The 19569-nt window shown below is 48.8% G+C and overlaps 1 protein-coding gene across 5 annotated transcripts in view; it reads right to left on the bottom strand.

Annotated features, from left to right (window-relative positions):
* PTCH1 (patched 1) overlaps nt 1-18685 on the bottom strand; it is a 69339-nt gene extending 50654 nt beyond the window's left edge. For 2 of the 5 annotated variants that reach the window (XM_045839794.1, XM_045839795.1), the window contains exons 1-2: nt 10296-10626; nt 8453-8645 (exon numbers count right to left, since the gene is read on the bottom strand). In XM_045839794.1, coding sequence (XP_045695750.1) covers nt 8453-8645; nt 10296-10493 — 391 coding nt within the window. In that variant the 5' untranslated portion in view covers nt 10494-10626. Of the gene's footprint in view, nt 1-7792; nt 7878-8452; nt 8646-9339; nt 9541-10295; nt 10627-18662 lie in introns of those variants that run through there. The other 3 variants (XM_045839796.1, XM_045839797.1, XM_045839798.1) reach the window with 3 other exon arrangements.
* Between the last annotated feature and the right edge of the window lie 884 nt (nt 18686-19569).

Raw genomic sequence — 19569 nt, 5'->3', positions numbered from 1 at the left:
TTTATTTATTTATTTTTAGAGAGGGAAGGGAAGGAGAGAGAGAGAGAGAGAGAGAGAGAGAGAGAGAGAGAGAGAGAGAGAGGGAGAGAGAGGGAGGGAGGGAGGGAGAGAAACATCAATGTGTGGTTGCTGGTGGCCATGGCCTGCAACCCAGGCATATACCCTGACTGGGAATTGAACCTGTGACACTTTGGTTCGCAGCCTGAGCTCAATCCACTGAGCTATGTCAGCCAGGGCGAGTATTTCTATTTTGATAACCCTAGTAATATCTGTGTACAGTCAAGGTAGGTTTTCAACAAGGGAAAAACAAAACAAAACAAAACAAAACAAAACAAAACACCAAGGAGCTTCCTCTTTCTGAGCTGCTTGCCAGAAGTACCTTCATGAGCAAACCCTCTGCCCTCTAGGACTTCACGTGGATGGACTATCTAATGCTGTGGAGTCAGCCAAAATTAGGATATGGAAATCTGTCCTCTTTCATCTCTGTCCATGCTCCAGGTTCCCTGTGGCTTTGGTGTCAGTGCCATCCAGGAAAGCCTGAAGTGGTCGACCTGGGTCAGAACGTTGTGTTTACATTTCAGTCACCATCTCAGAACTGCCACAGGGGGCCCAGTTCTTCCATGTTTCATAGGACATATAAACCACAGGGGACCAAGACTTATTTCACACTCCACTTGCCAGCAGATTCTAAATTTACTGCAAAATTTCATAAAAATGTTATGTCTCTCCAAAAGAGACATGTGCCCAATAGAGGAAGCACATATGCTTACAGGAGCCCATCAAAGACTATGGGGTTTTAGAACCAACCTTCACCAATGTAAGAACCACAAAGATGCAGATGGTAGCTCTGCATTGAGTAGGTTCAAAATAATACATCATTCCCTGTCAGTTTGTGATCTACCAGCTTTTCTACCATTTCAGATTTTACACTAGTCACTCCAGAAATCTACTGGGAGGAAATGAGTTGGGCAGTTTAAAAACAGGTGGGTAGAAGGGAGGAGAGAGGTGAAGATGCACAAAGGGATAGAGGGCGTGGAATAAGGAAGAAGGCAGGAAGCAGAGGGGGTTCTAGGAGCCAGTGAGGGGCAAAGGAGATGACATGATAGTAATAAAATCACATGGGCATGATGATTATTTAGGGATATCATACAGAGCTGGGACTTCTTCAACATTTTTTTTTCAAAATACTGTCAAAATAATGCTGAGTTAAAATACTTTATTTCTGAAAAGTGTCCTCTATTAAAATCTGGTCCTTTTAAAAATAATTTAAAGATATTTCCATACTTGCTTTAAAAGCCAAAAAACCTTTTGAAATCTCTCACACACACAAACCCACACACTCACCCTGCCTCTGAGCAGACAGCTGGCAGGGACAAAGTGGGGGTAGCCACAGAAGCAGCCCCTTCTGCTGGAGAACTGATAACCCCCACAACACAAGAAGAAGGGTGGACAAGTTACAGCTCAGCCTGAGTGGACAGAGCTCTGGGGTCATGGAGAGGTCAGCTTTGAAGGAGAAATCCCAATGAAATATAAACATGGCATTGTGGAAACCAGACAAATCTCCCATAGCTTGTCCAGCCAGCGTTAATCTCACCATCAGCTGTGGCACATAATCCAAACAAACGGATCCCGCAGTTCGTACATCTGGAAGCTGTCATCTTCTGGGGCCTCCCAGTGGTGCTGTGTGCATCTGAAACACCCCATCACCCAATGTGGCTTCTAAACTTGGAGGTTATGAATGGCGGGCAGCAGAGAGACAGGGAGCACTCACAGGGTCAGCTGCCTTGGGGCGAAGGCACCTGAAGCTATTTGATATTTTTAAAGCAATTACTGTTTTAATCATTTTTTCCCAAATACAAAAGAAATACCACAACTCCTTCTACCAGTACATGAGTGCATGCTATTGGAACTTGATCAATACCCATCAAAGGAACACATTCTTAATTTTTGAAAGTACAGAGGGAACCAAGGAAAAGAAAGGAGCTGCACTGCCTTGCCTTTTTGTTCCTTGTGTAATTCACCAAAACTGACAGCCCCAGAGAACAGAAACTGGGTATTAACCTTGGAAAGGGCAGTGAAACCAAAACCCATCCCACCTTTTCCTGACTGACATGCCTCAGTCCCTTTGGCTGTGCTGTGTAAGCTCACCTGGGGAAAAGTGGTTTGGGACAGGAGCATCTGGAGAGCTAGACCACCAAAGAGCTTTGTGGACTTCCAAAGGCGTTATTTCAATACGAACAAAGTCCAGTGGTGTCTTTTATTGTTTTTTTGCAAAGTCTCCTTTATGCTAAAAACCTTTAGCCTATTGTAACTAAAATGCAACAAAGTCTATCTGGTAAAATTAAATCACCTGAGGAAAAAGTAAAGTTTTTTTTCTTTCTTCCATGGCCTGCCCCCTCTCAATGTGCCATGATGTTTATTTGATTTTTAATGTAATTTTAAGAAAAACCAAAAATTTAAATTAGTAATATAAAAAATTAGTTACTGGGTCAGTGAATATGGGATTGAACGAATTACCTTAAAGAACAAAACTTTTGGCTCTGGCTGGTGTGGCTCAGTGGACTGAGCACAGGCCTTCGAACCAAAGAGTCACTGGTTCAATTCCCAGTCACAGCACATGCCTGGGTTGCAGGCCAGGTCCCCAGTAGGTGGTGGGCAAGAGGCAACCATACATTGATGTTTCTCTCCCTCTCTTTCTCCTTCCCTTCCCCTGTGTCTAAAAATAAGTATATAAATTAAAAAAAAAATAAAACTTTTGCATTCAAGGCAATGCATTTGCAGTCACAACTCTATCATAATAAAAGCCTTCCATCTGCACTGCATGGGGTCTTCCAATCGGAATCTATCTTCTAAACCGATGGTTCTAAATTGGAGCAATTTGTGAATTATCACCACTCCACACACACCCACATTTGGCAATGACTAGAAACAATTTTGGTTATCACAACTAAGAGGATGCTACTGGCATCTAGTGGGTGGGGGCCAGGGGTGCTGTTAAACATTCTGCAATGTGCAGGACAGCCCTATAAGAGAGAATTACACAGCCCAGAATATCAATAGTGAGAAAACTTGCTCTAAGCAGAAAATAGGGTGAAGGTCAGTTATCTCCTACCACTGCCAAGAACACTGAGGGCTTGAGAGACTCTTATAAACCTCAAGCGGGTATTTTTTAAAAATTCTATTTCACTTTTTAAAAAACATCAGAGTTGCTCCTTCCTTGACACCCTCCTCTCTTCATGCTGACCTCCAGAGATGCTAATAAACAAACACAAGGCAATATGGACTCATTTCAAGACGGTTTCCTTTTGCAGAAGGCCAGGGCTGGGCAAGCTTTGAGGAAAAAACAAAAAGCTCCAAGATATAAATGAACATTCTGTCACTGGGACAGTGTGACAACTTGTGTCTAAGAGAGGCTGGAGTGTGAGGGGGCTAGATATTAAGGGAGATAGGAAGATAAAATTGCTAAGCAAAAACGAAAGCCAACAGAGAAATGGGCAAGACCCAAAAGAAAGTATTTCTTTTCTGTGCCGGGAAAGATGAGGTCCAGGCAAAGCACTCTGGTACCAGGAGGGCACCAGAGGGCAGAAACGCTGGTGGTAAATCATGAGACAGGCATAGCTTGGCTTAAAAAAAAAAGAGAGAGAGAGAGCTGGCAGCCCCCCAACAAAGCCCTACACATTGGAGACCTGTCATGCGGCTGGGCCTTCAAGCCTTAATAAGTCAGGCTCTCACCTCAAACTTGATGTTCCCACCAAAAGCAAGCACTGGGAGTTCTCTTGGGGGTCACACCCCTGTCCTCTGAGGCTTTGCTCCTGATGTTCCTTCAGCCTACAATGCCCGTGACCCCCAACCCTCCAGTGCCTGTGCTTGGCTTAGCCATTCCACACCCCCCCGCCACTGCCCCAGCTTTCCTTGGGGCTGTCCTGTCATTGGTCTGTATGTCTGCTGGGTGGAGGCACCCTGAGGGCAGGGGTTGTGGTCTTTCACGGTCTCTCTGGAGCTTTGTGTGGTGCTTGGGACAGAGCAGGCACTGAGAATATGTGCTGAATGAATATTTTTACTTTGAAATAACAATTAGTCTGTCCCTGACCTTGCCAGTGCTGGTACATGTTTTGGTAACAGCAGATGTCCACGGCATCACTCTTTTACCAAACTTCAGGGCTCCAATTGCAAGTGAGCTACATTTGACATTTTTTACTTCACCTAAGACTCAAGATGACATCTAATGTATATTAGTCAATCACTGAACATTTTAACAATGGAATAAAAAAATTCTTATCATCAATGCCATAAAAAAATGAGACTATCCTCCTTATCAAGCTTATATTGGTCAGCATACTGTAGCATGTTAAAGCATTAAAGTTAAATCAAAGAATACCTTTAATTTGATGGTTATATTAAAAAGATAATATTTTGGCAGATAGGATGCATATAGTTAGTCTATGTATATACATAAACAACAGCAAGTGGAGATCTAGTTATCCACCTATCTGCCTGTCTGTCTGTCTATCTATCTATCTATCTATCTATTATCTATCTGTCTACAGCAGTGGGCAAAAGTAAGTGTGAATTCAACTACCTCAGGAAGCTAACTCAAGCAGGTCACTGAAATTCAGGTTTATTGATTTTTAAAGACTTACAAGAATGTGTAAATAATGAAGTCCAGCAACTTGAGCACTTATAAGATTTGTATAAAAGTGTACTGTGGCAGTGTGACATTCTTTTGAGTTAAGAAAGCTACTGTAATAATTATAACCTGCATGTCTTTTTCCATATGGATAACCTACTTTTGCCCACCCCTGTACATATACATGCATGTAGACATATACATATCTCCAGTTCCTTGTGGGTATGTATACATCTGTGTATGTATACACGGAATTTTAAGTACACAGAAAAATAGCATTTTCCAAACTCCCTCAGCATTCCTCTCCCTGTAAAATCTCTTATGCTTTCCTTTCTTCTGTTGCTTTTTAACTAGGGAAAACATGCTACCTCTACCACTTGGTTTATTTAGTGCAGTAGCAAGTACCCTGTTTGTACCTAGAACATTTACAGTCCCTATTAAGAAAAAACCATCTAATAAGACTACTTTGCTGATAGTGATAAGGAATTTAAGAGATTAAACTTCAAAATTAACCTAAATTCTGAGTTTGCTACTCATTTTACTCTAACACAGTATAAGACAGCAGAGAATTCTTATTCCTGAAAGCAAATGCTCAAGCTACTTACTGCCGACATGAATAGTATGCTCACTGCATCATAAACAAGACCTCTACTTTGAATTTAAATTAAAATTATAAAATGGTATGGTGGCCTCTCTGGTTGAGTTTACTTGCATTTATCAAACTGTTGCTTCTTCTATAGGGAAAAATCACAGCACACAGGGAATGAGTGACTGGACGACAAACTGAGGTCAAGGCAGCAGGAGACCAAGCTGACATAAATCAACGATTTTCAACCTGTGTGCCATAAGAATTTTTAAAACATGCAATTCTTGACTATTTAGTCAGGGGCACTGACCTCTTCTTCTCCCTTAGATTGTCAAATAAAAAAAAAAGACAACAGACAACACAGCAATAGCTGTTGGTGTGAATGGCCTGTCTTAAACCATAAATATATAGGTTATATAACAGTTGCATCTTATTGGTCATGTCGCATAATAAGATCACATCTGACTGGTTAGTTCTTGGTGCCAGAAATCCTTATATATTGTACTACAAGTATGGGCACATGATTTTTTAAAATGTCACTTTGGAGCAAAAAGAGTAGGTAATTACAATTATTATTTTTTTGTAAATCAAAATTATACCTATTTTTTGTCAGATTGGCAAAAGATATATTTTTTGGTGTGCTGCAGAATTTTCGTATGTGTACCATTAGATGAAAAAGGTTGAAAATCACTGACTTAAGTCATTAGTAGGCAAAGTGAACATGTTGACATGGAGGATCCACAGTTTCTCATATAAAGAAGACAATAATAGAGTTACTATATATAAAAATATTACACAAGCTATCATGTTACAAATATAAAGATAATAACAGTAGCTATTTTATTGAGTTGTAAGGCATATGATAATAATAAATGGTAAAGGTAGTTACTCAACAGGTGATAGTATTGAGTAGATAATATTTGGCTGAAAAACTAGTGAGCCACAAGAAATCAAAACAGAAAGGTAAGGGAAAACAGCTTAGAAGCCAAAAGTAGGTAAAATGAGTCTCATCTCAGATGTCAGCCCCTAACACTCTCTGACTAAGGTGGAACCTGGTGAGACCCTACTTAGCAGTTACTCCTCCTTGGAGGAACTAAAATGTATTGCTTAATGCAGAAACATAGTTGCTTCTAGAAATACACAATGTTAAAATAAAGTTACATTACTTCTCTTTAAACCTATTTAAAGGTCTACCTAAAAGTCTTCCTCAAAACAACAAAAAACAATCTTTTGTCACCAATGACCAACTCACTTTTTGGCTCACATGGTGGAAAGTGAACATGTGGACAGAGCTGGGGGTCCCTCTGCTCATTACATCCCTTGCTCTGTCCTAGAACATATGATAGGTCCCACAGTCTAGCCAATCCCACATTCAAACTACAGCCCTGCTGTCGAGGGCCCGCCTATTCCCCCTTCCCCAAAGGGGTCCCCACTGCCAACTGTCCGCTGAGTTTGGGCCTTTGCCTGACACTTTTCTGAGCTACTGCATCGAGTCTCTTCTTCCTCCTTTCTCTCTCCCCTCCCCCTGCCCCAATTTAACTTTCACCACCCTACTAAAACTACTACTTCGGTAGTTTTAAAGCCATGAATTTGTGCTCAGGAGTGTTTCACATGCTTCAGTGTCCCTGACAATGCCTAGCACAGTGCTATGGATATTACAGGTACTCAGTAAACTTGTTGCTAGAACATTATAGATGGTCAATAAAACCCTTCTTTTATCTACCAATGACAATGAAGTGTTGCACTGAGATAAATTACCCGATGGATTCAATCCAAATAACACTTTTGTATCAATTACCAAGCTACTTAAGGCAAGAATGTTTTCTGGTCTTAATTATTTGGACTATTATTTTAATTGTCACTTCTTAACTAAAGACTTCACCATACGCTTGCAAATCACTGAAGGCTGAATCTCTTTGCAAACAAGGCAAAATTAACAAAATATTCTCTAAAGGTTAGTTTTCCAACAGCATTATGAAAAGGAGCAATTATGCATTTAACTCAGGCTTCCAAATTTTGCTTTAGATAGATTTCACTAGGAATGCTCCACATATTCTGGTTTGAAATATCTACATAATTACCTCAATCCCTCCCTCCCATCCCATTGTGAGAGAGCCAAGGCTGTGTTTAGGGGTTAAAATGTTTCCAAATAGCAATTTTTGTCACTTTCTAAAAAGAACTAAAAAACAACCAACAGAAAACAAAAAATCTGTATCACCAAAAGAATGTAAAATGTTTTGATGGGGAAGAGAGGGAGTCTATTTTAAATTTACAACTGCTTAAAAAGGCTTCAAGCGCCCCCCCACCCCCAGCCCCCAACTGAGGAATGCAGTTAAAAGACTGGCAGAACCCCTTGGAGAGCTGCTGTGGCCCCCGCTCCAAACCCGAGTTCTTAGAACACATTTCTTTCAGCCTGTAAAACGCAGCCTTCCCCTTAGAATAATTCCATTTTAAAAGCTCCACCCCCGAGGAAACATTAATCTACTTCGCGAACATGCGTTCCACTCTGTGCTTTACAGGGGTTTTTTCCAACTCCTTCCCCCTACCTCCTCGATTTTTTTTTTTTTTTTTTTTTGTACCTTGAGACAAATGTTTTTTTCCCCCAGAGCTGAAAGCTGTCCAAAAACAGGACCACACACGCCGCCGCCTCCGCAGGCCCGCGCAGCTCCCGCCCCCCACCCTCCCCAGAGCGGCTGCTGCGGCCGCAGCCGCCGGGGGCGCGCACACTCCATCGAGCCGGAGGGGTGGCCTTTCTCGGTGCCCCCCCCTTTCTCTTTGGACTTGGTGGGTGGGGTGGTGGGGAGGACAGAAGCCAAGGACCAGAGCCAGGAGCGGAGAAGCCTGCCTCCTGATGCCTCGCGGGGCGCGGCGGAGGTGGGCAGCAGCAGCGACTGCAGGCCTCGCGGCCCCCGGCGGCGCAGTGGTCCGTCCCGCGGAGGGGCCCCCGCGCCCCCGCCGGCGCGCCCCCGCCGCGCTCTCCCACAACACCTAGCACTGCGCGGCGCCCCGAGTAGATTACAGCGCGGCCTTTGTCAGGCGGGCCTGGCTCCGGGTCTGGCAGGCCTGGCTCCCGGCCAGGCGCCCAAACAATAAACAATTCCCTGGAGCGGGCAAGGGGTTTCGCTCGCCACTGAAATGCTCTAGGTGTATGCTGGCAAATATCTTTATCAATTGGGAGGAAGGGAAGGGGTCCTGGGCGGGGGACAGGAGGGCGCGGGGCCGGGCGCTCGGTCTCTTACCTTCCACCCACAGCTCTTCCACGTTGGTCTCCAGATTAGCTGCCTTTAATCCCACAGCGAAGGCCCCAAATATGAGGAGGCCCACAACCAAGAATTTGCCGCAGTTTTTTTGAATGTAACAACCCAGTTTAAATAAGAGTCTCTGAAACTTCGCTCTCAGCCACAGCGGCGCTTTCCGGCCAGTAGCTTTCCCCTGAGGACGAAGCAGAAAGGAGGAGTGGTGAGCGCTGGGGAGTCGCGGCACGCGCGCCCACGCCCGCTTGCGCGCACCCGCCAGCGGATCCGGCGAAAGCCGTGGGGGATGTCGGCGAGGTTGGAACCCCCGCCCGCACGAGAGAACGCGAGCAGCGTGGGGGGGGGGAGGCGGGGAGTCGGGCATAAATCAAAGTCCGGCTGCCGCAAGGGAGTTAAACCACACTACAGCAGGGGCGCCCCCACACGTGGCCTGCGTAGCACCCCCGAGTGCGACGAGGGGTGTGCGGGGGTCGGGGAGGGGGGTGGCTACTAGGGGAAGGGAAGCTGAGGCAGAGACGAGAGAAATCACTCAACAGGCAACAGTCTCGCCGGACCTGGTAGGGGAGGGGCTGCGTAACCTCTGCGAAGGAGCCCAACATTTAAGAACCAGCACGGCTCGGTTCCCTTCCGCGCGAATCCTGCCCCGCCCTTCACCTTTCTTGGGGTTCTCCTACGAGGACGGGCTGCGGGGGGTTAGCGCTCTCGGGGAACAATGTCGTGCGGGATCCCTTATTCTGACCCCTGCCCGGCGTGGTAGTAAGGGGATCTACGTGGTGAGCGCGGCCCACGGACTCACTCGGGACGCCTTTTCAAAGCGTTGGGAGATGCTCTGTGAGCTGAACTAGGAAGCGGGACAGCCATCTGCAACTTACGACAATATCTGTGATCGGAAGAGGGCAGCCACATGGATTTTTTCCCTCCTCTCCCTTCCCTTCTGGTTAAACGTAAAAAGCTGCGGAGTGCACCGGGGAAGGGCCCAGGCCGGCGCGGGCGGGTGTCGCGACTGGGCGCTGGCTGCTCCCGGCGGCGGCGTTTTCCCGGCCCTGGCGCGTCCCCGTTAGGCCCCTGTCTGGGTGCTCGCCTTCTCCGGATTCCACACATTTCAGCGAGCCTCGTAAACACAATGAGCCCGGCCGCTCCGCAGACTCGGACCGCGGATTTAAGGTGGCAATTTGTTTACAACTTTCCCTTTCCCCCCAGGCTCTGAGAAGAGGTGGACCAAAAACTGGAAGAGAAGAGGGGAGATGCCCTCCTCCGAGGATAATTTTTAAGGGAGCAGAGATTTCATACTTAACAAAAGCAAAACCGGCTGCCAAAAAAGGAAACCACCTTTATTTCGGCTCCCTCCCCCCCCTTCTCTCCGCCTCTCAGTACTCCGCCTCCCCCTCGAAGAGGTGAAGAAATGTGGCAGCATTACAGGGGTTTGGGCTGAAAATAGGGGCAGGGGGCGGGAGGAGGGGGCTCCAAGGCAGGGGGCGCCCGGCAGTGCCTCGCTGAGGCTGCCCTGGAGGTGGTCCACTGTGGACCGCTCTCCAGTGCTCCGGAAAAGGCACGCCGGGAGGGCGCGTGTACACACACGCGCGCGCGCGCGCACATGCACAGACACACACACACACCCTCCACCCCCTGCAGACCTCAGACAGTCTTTTCCTCCCAGGACCGGAGGAGGGAGGGTTTGAAACTTTCAATTCCCTCTTGTCTGTTTCTTTTCCTGGAGGGGTGGGTGTGTGTGTGTGTGTGTGTGTGTGTGTGTGTGTGTGGCCCCCGCGATCCCCAAGAGGAAGAGGAGGGAAAACAGAGTGGGAGGGGAGAAGAGTCTGAAATGCACCTTGGAAATCTGCTCCAGAGCGAAGGCAGCGTCACAGTAGCTGGGCCGGTGCAGATAGTCCCGGTCCGGCGCGGCGTGGCGGCGCAGACCCCCGGTCCGTCTGCGCCTCCCGCCTCCCGCTGGCTGGCCGGAGGCTCCGCCGCAGCTGCCGCGGCCGCCACGATCCTGGGGCTCCGCGGTGTTACCAGCCGAGGCCATGTTGCCGCCGCCGCCGCCGCCGCGGGAACCAAGGCTTCCCGGGCCGCCCGGCGCGCTGCCGCCGCCGCCGCCGCTGCAGGCTCCTGGCTCGCCCCGGCGCTGGGCTCGCGAGGACGCTGCTCGCCACCGGCTGTTCGGGTTGGGGCTCTGGTTGACAGACCTGGTGCTTCTGCTGCCGCTGGTGCTGCTCACACGGCGGGCGCTGCTGCCGCTGCAGCCGCGGCCGCTGCCGGGGAGTCAGACCCTGCGCCTTCCATTGCCACATTGCGCGGGAGTCCCGAGGTCTCTACGGCCGCCGCTGCCCACATCCAGTTCTCGGGAGGGCGAGAGCCGGTTCGCGGAGCCAGCCTGTCCTTCGAGCGCTCGCGCGGCGCTTCTCGCGGTCCCCAACTCCCCCTACCTGCCCCCCGCCCCGCGCCGCGACCCCTTCACTGCAGAAAACGCCAGCAAATCCCCGCCGCTCCTGCCGGCCTCGCTGGCTCCTTAGGCACCTCCCGGGAAGCCCGAGCGGTCGCGGAGGGCAAACGCAAAGTCGCCGCCGCAGCGTCCCTGGGTGCCCGGCGTGTCTCAGCGCTGCCGGGCCGGGGCAGCCGCCGCCGCCGATGCTCCCGCAGCAGCTGCTGCTGGCGGTGGCGGCTCCTGAAGCTGCTGCTCGGGCTCTGGCTGCTGGGTTCGCGGTGGCTGCTCGATCCTGGACTCTGCTTTCTTGTGTTCCTCACCGACCCGCTGGACCATTCTGCCCCCGTGCAGCGCGCCTCTTTCGCTCCCGGGACCTGGGGACTCCGCTCTGTGTGTGTGCAGCGGGCAGCGGCCGCAGCAGCTCCTTGATTCAATAGATGAGATGGAAGAAGAAAAAAAAGAACTCTCTCCATTTGGAGAAAGAGGAGGAGGAGGGGAGGGGGTGGAGGGGGAGAGAGCGAGCGAAAGAGAAAAAGGCTGGAGCTCCCGCCCCTGGGGCTGTCAGATGGCTTGGGTTTCTGCGACGCGATTGGCTCACGGAGGGCAGAAATTACTCAGCAAACATGACTATTATTAGCTGCTTAGCAACAGCTCACCAAAGTAGAGAGACCACCCAGGTAGGCAACCCCAGTGTGTGCATCCCCGGCTTCGGGGGGAGCCTGCGAGAGCGCCAACCTTCTCGCATGCAATACTTCCATTAAGGAATGTTCCCCCCTCCCTTTCTTTTTTATTCCTTTTCTTTTCAACAGTATCTTCTTTTTGTAGGCGCCTTTTGAGCGCGCGCGCGCGCGCGCACACACACACACACACACACACACACACACAAACACCCACAAACATTTGCTTCGCGATAGACACGGGGGGAAATGTAATATTTTTTTAAGCGCTTAAACAATTTCTGAAATTCCTCAAAGAAAACCCTTTCAGAGGCACCTTGGCCTCAAGCTACAGCAAATACTGGGAGGTCCGGCTTGAATTCCCAGGCCTGCACCAATAATGACAGGGTGGTGGATAGTGCTCCAGTACGTGCCAGATTTTTTTTTCCCCTCCTCTTTTTTCTTTTATAACTAAAGGGAAGACTTAGGTTCTCGCAGTGAACAACGCCTAGCATTAAGATAAACAAAATGGAAAGTTAAAGAGGAAAGTAAGGCCGTTGGAAAAAGAAACCCTCTGTTAAAATCTATTCCTACCCCACACCCCCACAAAAAAAAAATCCACGGCAACAAAGTCCTGGTTTGAAGGAGGACGTGTATTATAAACGTGGAATCCAGACACCAAAGCATTCTCATGGAGGCAGAGGCATTTTATTTGAATCTTTAATGTGTCATATGTAACAGAGAAACAGCAGAATCCTTTTAACAACCCGGAGAAAAGGAACTGTTTCCTTAAGAAAAATTTTTCCTAACTATTTTGACTTTATTTGGACTTGGACGCCCTCTTTTTAAAAATTAACCAGATGTCCTTATTTATTTAAAGTCTGTTATATAAACTTTTCAAAAACTGGTATACATCCTGTTATATTTAATAATAGCGTGACGTAGGGGAGAATAAAGGGTTTGATGTTGGATTCATTCGAAACAAATTGTGGGCTGATTGCGAGGACTTGTCCGGACGCTGTGGCCGGTGTCACGGAGACGTCCCGGGGCTTCGCTTCCCGTTGAGAGAGAAAACACGCAACTCTTGGAGGTGGATCCTGGGGCCTGAGTCAAATTAAACTGTACACATAGCACCGCTTATTATTTAAAAATAATGTTTTGGAAAGTGGAATTTGTTTTTCTTACGTTTGCAAGTTAATTTCCTGCCAGAGATAGGGTTCAGACCCACAAACCCTCGATTCTGCCTCATTTTAGTATTTGCTCTTTCTTTTTAAGAACATTGTTGAACTGCAAAGGGATCCGTGACAGCAAGAAGCCGACTGTAGCCGTGAAATAGAGTCGTGTGGCTTTAAGATGCACACGGTGTATGTTCATTGAAAAAAAAAAAAGAAGAAGAAAGAAAGGAAAGAAAGAAACCCAGATGGAGAGAAAGGAGGAGGAGCAGGAGGGAGGGCGGAGTCCACCCGGCCACGTGACCCAGGGCCCGGCGGCGCGCGCCCGGCGGCCGGGAGGCCTATTGGAAGCGCGCGCGCCCGAGCTCCGGGCCCCCCTACGCCCGCGTGTCCCTGGTCAAACAGGTAGGGAAGTCAGCGCACTTTGCTCGCGCCCGGCGTGCTCCTCAACTCTAGAGCTGCCTCCCAAGAACCCGGGAGAGGCGCGCGCCCCGCGGGCGCGGACGGACGTGCCGGACGCGCCGTAGTACATTCCTGAAGGCGGTCCAGCCCCCTTACGTTGTCCAATGCCGGCGCGGTCTCCCCGCGGCCGGCCAATGGCTGAGCGCACGGGCCTTTCCCATTCACTCGCCCGGCGGCTCCGGCCGGGGCAGGAGAAGGGCTGCTGCGCTGCCGCCGGCCACAAGGTCGGCCCACGCGGCTCCCGTGGGGGGCCTGCCGGCCAGCCCTCCCCGCCCTCTTCCTTCCTTTTCCGCCGTCTCCCCTCCCCTCTGTCCCTCTCCCTTTCCTCTCTCTCCTTTTTCACCGCTTTCTCCTCTCCGGATCTCTGCTCCCTACCAAGCCTCGCCACATTCCCTCTAGCTTTTTCTGCTTCGCGATCTCGCCGGGAGACCCTGCCTCCTGAATCTGGTACCGGCGAAGTGTGTGCGGTACCCCGGGCGGGGTGGGGTGTCTTGTAGAATAAAGACACAAAGAGAGAAGCGTCTGGGGTGTTCACGAGATCAGGAGGAGGACTGGAGTACCCGGCCAGCGCGGAAATTTAAAACTCCGAGCTCCGAGAGAGCACGTGACTGTGTGCTGTTAAAATCCTAAAAGGCAAGACGAGCTCTGTCCAATGAAAATGATACTACGTGCATTGACAAATAAGATCGCAGGAGAATTGGGCTCGGTAACAGCAAGTAATTTAATCTTTGAGCAAAATTCTTTAATATGGTTGATAAATAGCAAAAAACAGGAATGGTGATTTAATAGTCTAGCTTTTTTTTTCCTGAATGGTTCTGCAGACGTTTCAAGTCAAACCATTTTGTGCTTATCGCTGAAAATGATTTCTTTAAAAACTTGGAAGTGGTACCCCTAGTTTCCCATGTCAGTTTTTATACTTGAGGTGTGCTGTATGACAAGGGAACCATATAGCCAGAAGGTTGCTATGTTTGTCTTTTCAAATTTCTTTGCAATGTGTTAGACCCAAATATTAGTTTTTTTCGGCCCATCTTTTATTTACAGCAGTTTTAGTATAGGTACTTGGCTTGTGGCATTCTAAAATGAAATTATAGGCTATATACACATCACGGTTCCCATTACTCTTCACACGCAGTTGCATATCCTCCTTCCCGCTGCAGCTGCCAGTGTACCATTTCAACGGCAAAGCGTCTTGCATTCGGTCTCATTTCCCTCAGTTTGACTTAATTCCTAAACGTTTTAAACACTGATCTCTGGGGTTTTGAGCGCCCTGAGCCCCCTCACCCGCTGTTTGATAGGTTAACTTTTCAGCATCTCAGACAATGGTCCCGGCCTGTAAATTCTACCCATCCGTTCCAAGACTCAATCCCCAGCTTGGGCTCTAACAAGCGCTATCTTAATCTCCCCAGCCCCCACCCGCCGCTTTCCCTGTGGTCTGCTTCTTTCATACACAGAGATGAATTACTTTGAGGATCTAATTGGCCTTGTTTCTGTAACGTTTTAAGAAAGGGAAGAGGAGCCAGTGTAAAAGCCTGCTCGACTTGGGTGGTCAGGGCTGAGGCTGCCCCCAATTTGCCTCATTGCTGATGCATGCGAGTGCGACATTCCCAGCGATAATGTTGTTCCTAACCAATCTGCCCTTATTTACATTTGTAAGCATTGTCGCCTTTAATATGCATGCCCTGTGCAGGGGACTGCTGCGCCGTACTGGGTTTGTTAACTTCAACTAACCACGAGGATTCCCCAGCCCTGGCTAGCTGGAGGAGCCAGGCCTGCAAAGGTGTCTGCTGGCTCCCCTCCTGAGTTACCAAATAAGTGAGAGCTCTGCACCTTTTCAACCAGCTGGAGCTGCTGGCCCTCTTTGGAGCAACAGTTACTTGGAAACTCCCCTTTCCAAGTAAAGTTCCTCTCAATGCATCAATTGTCGATTTGGTCTCCCCATCACCATCCAAGACTTTATTGGAATCTATCGTTTTCAAAACAGATTCCTTAAACTCTTAAAATATTATTCACTCATATCTTCTTTTTCTGCTCTAATACTTCAAATATCCATAGCCATGCCACACACATCTCAAAAATGACATCTGATTATCCCAATCATGAGACTGAAATAAAACATCTGCCCTTTGTGTTTGGACATTCCAGTGATAAGCAATTTTGGTAGCTAGACTTGGTGGAGTAATGAGAAACCACATTGAGATTTATCTTTTCACTGGCTGCTCGTTTCTCACCAAATGCATCTTTAAAATCAAATATAATTTAACTCATTTTTGCCAAGTACAAATGGATAAAAGTGTAAGTGTATTCTAGTAATTTGACCCTTGGGTGATATTATAATTTTGTCTCCTAATTATAATACTGCTCCACAAATGCAAAAAATTGCACACATTACATTAAGTCCCACAGTATTCCTGTTGAGAGAATGAAATAGGGAGTGGAATGGGGGAGGGTGCTGATGTAATATTCTATTTATAGATGGAGACCCCAGGACTGGCCAGGGCCTGAGCGGTCAAAGTAGGCACCTTTGTAAGAGCTGAGTCTTGACTCAACTCAAGCTGGTATGCCACCGCCACCATACACCACGCTTTTTGGCTCCCTAAGAATGGCATTGTTTTCACGTTGTCAGTTTTTATGTTTACTTAAAAGGTGATGGTAGAAAATGAGTCTAAAAGGTATGGGGTGAAGGGGGGCTACATTCAGCAGCCACAAAATGTAAAACCAGTAAGCATGGCTCCCCTCCCTTTCTCCCATCCACCTTCTGTTTCCTCCCCTGTATCCCCTTCCCCAGAACTGGAGGAAAGGGAATAGCTCTAGCCAACTTGTCAAAATAATGCTGCTAATTACCCCTGATCTCCTTTAATGGGAAGCTGCTCCCAATTCCACAAAGGAGTAAATGAGGGGTCTACAGCATAAACCCAGGAGCACTGGCATTTTTTGAGCTTATAGTGAGCTAGGGGTGGAGGACAGCTGGCAGAGGGGAGATGTCCTGAGAAGGTCCCAGAAATCTTCACATTTATTACTCCAGGTTCAAATACTAGCTTGAAAAGAGGAATTAGACTTTATATAATGCCGAAGTTATTGGTATTCTCTTGCTGGGAATGTCACCAAGTGCAGAGAAAATGCTCAGAGCTTACAATGAACTTGAAAGAAAACATAGCATGGACTCTTACATTGATTTCTTCCCTTGTCTAAATTTCTTCTTAGCCACATTACTTTACTCTAATGGATAGAAATACATTTTGGAAAGACACACGCTTTGAACATTTCTTTCTGCATCTCTCTCTTGCCTCATCTCTATTTCTGCATGTAATATATCTATATCAAGCCTTATATTTGGCAGAAGGCACACCATTCATTTCAGTGATCTCTGCCATTGGGTCTTGCATGAATTAGAAGCTGAGCAACATGATCCCTTTGACCTACTGCTGGAGCAACAAATTTATTAGAAATATAGGCATGAGAAATAAAAGGGAAGTAAAACAATTCCAGCTTATTGTGTGTCTTTCTTTCATACTGCTAATCCGGTTTACACATCACGCCTACATGTCTCAATAGGGCTTTATACACTGTGGCAGAGGCGGGAGAAAATAAAAGGTGTGTGTGTGTGTGTGTGTGTGTGTGAGAGAGAGAGAGAGAGAGAGAGAGAGAGAGAGAGGGAGAGAGAGAGAGAAGAGAAATAAGGGTAAAAAGGGAAAACATTTTAATGCACATTGATTTGGCTTGTCAGTTTTTCTATCTGTAGAAAGTTGAAGGCAATTGGTAAAAAAAAAAAAAAACCTTTTTTTCTCAGCACAAAATAGTTTCAAATGGTGCTACCTCCCATTCAAATACCTTGTTAGATTATGACTAGAGTAACCAGAAATTAGATACACTTCTTAGGTGAGTTTGAAATGAATGTAATACCCAAAGGGAGAATGGGTCTATTGATGTTTACCTTGAATCAACATTTTAATATAAAAAGATCTTGGACTCAAAGGTGTTTTACAGTCTGTGGAAGGAAGCTGGGTGACAACTAGAACACACACAAATTCTCGATTGAAAGCTCCATGTTTTACAACATGAGTACATGATGCACCTGAGGCAACAATTTATCCTGAGGTGCCACCCAGAAATAATAAGTTACAGTAACAAAGGATAATAACAAAAAGCATTGTCTTTCTTTGTGGAGACAATTAATTGCATGTTGAACTACTGAAGCCACCCCTGCCCCCACCCCTTCAAATAATAATAAAGAAGAAGAAGGAGGAGGAGAAGGAGGAAAAGGAGGAGGAGGAGGAAAAGAAGGAGGAGGAGAACACAGAATACTGACAAGGGACTATTGTAGTAGTTCAAGACCTCAGTTATCCAATTATTAAATATTTAGAACCACCCATGTGGGTCTTTATTATTTATATATTTCCCCTCCCCAGAGAGGAAGGAAGGATGAAAGGGAAAAAGATGCTTTTCTCTCCCAAGTCCAGGAAAGTAGAGGTCTCTGGGTGTCTTCCATTCACAACAATCCATATGGTTTTTCTTAGACAGAAATTGAGATCTGAAAACTTTGGACTTAATGATCATCCACACACTAGGAGTCATTTTAAACATAAACTTAAATGCCTGGAGACATAGCACAGGAGGTCCTGTGGACCCAGTGTTAGCACAAGGTCTAAAGGAGTTTGGGTCAGTCCAGCCACCTCAGGGCGTCTCTCAGCCCTCTTAGCACAGGTCTAGCGGTCCTCCTCTTTAAAGAGTGGCAGGCATCAGAACACCCGATTCTATGGGTGAAAAAGTCAGCACATACCCATCTCCTACCCGTGGCCCCTTCGTGAACTCTGAAAAGCTCCTCTGGCTCTTTTTCCCACCAATGGCGGCGGAGAGAGCGATGCTTGAGATCCAGGTTTTGGGAAGGTGCCTCTCTTTCCTAGCCCTGGGGTCCAGGCCCACGTTCCAAGAGCGTGCGCCCATCTTCTCCAGCAGCTCTCTAGCAGGTCTCCACCAGCTCCCCTGAGACCACAGCACTAGCCCGGATGCACGCGCGCTGAGCCGGCGCCCTCCCCCAGACGCTGTCACTCTCTTCCCACTAGCCCTTCCATCCCAGTTCTGCCTCCACTGGCGACTCCGTAGCCACCACTAGGCTGAGGAGCGGAAGCCAAGGTGGCGACCCTTTCAAGCGTGCAAATGGGATCCCAGGCGACCCCCTCCGTGAGAATTCCCCCAGAAGCCGTTCCCCGGCCTACCGCTAGCAGCCCCCTCCCCGCCCCACGGGGCCGGCCGCGTCGGGGGAGGGGGGGGGCGGGGGCCCGGAGCGTGCAAACCAGCGAGCGAGCGCGGAGATGCCGGGCGACTACTGCAGCCCCGAGGCGCAGCCCACCCAGCCCATCGGACCCGGCACGCCGCCCGCTGGGCCCTCTTTCCGCCACGCGGGGCGCCGGGTCCCGCAGCACCGCGTCCCCAGGGCGCGCGCCGCGCCAGGGCGAGGTGGTGGCGGCAGCAGCTGCACTCACCATAGCGGGCCGTCAAGCCCAGCCCAGAACGCGGTGCCGATGGCGAGGACTCGGGGCTTGTATTTCACATCAATTCCTTTTTGCCCGGTGCCCCCTTTTCTGGACTGCCGTTCCTCCGTCTGCTCTCCGTCCTCCTTCGTCTTTCCCTAGCCTGGTCCCCGAGGGTCTCTTTGTCTTCCTCGTTGGGGTTTTCTTCTCTTGGTCTTCGTCTTCTCCACCTCCTCCGTCTTCACAAAAAGAACGGAAAGTGTAAAAGCCCCCGCGCGCTGGGCCGCCGGAGGCTTTCGGCGGAGTGCAGCGCGGACTCACAATTACGAGCCTGTTTCTATTAAGCAGTTCCATGGCCCTCGGCGTGGGTGGTCTGCCGCGCCATAGGCAGGACCTGTCAGGGTCACGTGACAGACCCGAAAACTTTACCCCTTTACAATAAACTCAAGGAAAGCAAAGTAAACTCGAGGAACGTGCTATCAGCACAGCCCTCCTGGGTAAACAGGCGCTCCCCTCTCCGCCTTCCTGGGAGGCGCCCAGCCCGGCGAGCTCTGGAGAGCCCCGACAGCCCCCTCCCGGCCCCCCGCGGCTGCGTCTGCGGAGGGCCCACTGGATCTAGGGTCTCCGCCCACCACCTCGCCTTCCCACCTTGTGTTCCCCCACCCCCACACCTTCTTGGGTAGCATTTAGCCATTTACCTGACCCCCTGGAGTGAGGGTGTTGGGACCAGGGAAGTTCATTTCAGATCGCCTGCACCCTGGGAAATGGGGGGTGCCCAGGATCCTGCAGAGGGACACCATCGTTCCTGTCAATTCTCAAGCCCTTTCCTTCTCGTGTTCCCACGGAAGCCCTGAGAAGCTGGGAGCATTCTGGTTGACAGGCCCACAGGCTGACAGGAAGGCAGAGAGCCAGGGAAGCC

Source organism: Phyllostomus hastatus, unplaced genomic scaffold (assembly GCF_019186645.2).
Source record: "Phyllostomus hastatus isolate PE091 unplaced genomic scaffold, TTU_PhHast_1.1 phas_contig_312, whole genome shotgun sequence".
NCBI classification, from domain to species: domain Eukaryota; kingdom Metazoa; phylum Chordata; class Mammalia; order Chiroptera; family Phyllostomidae; genus Phyllostomus; species Phyllostomus hastatus.
The sequence above is the reverse complement of the archived record's forward strand: the minus strand, read 5'-3'. Positions and strand labels throughout refer to the sequence as shown.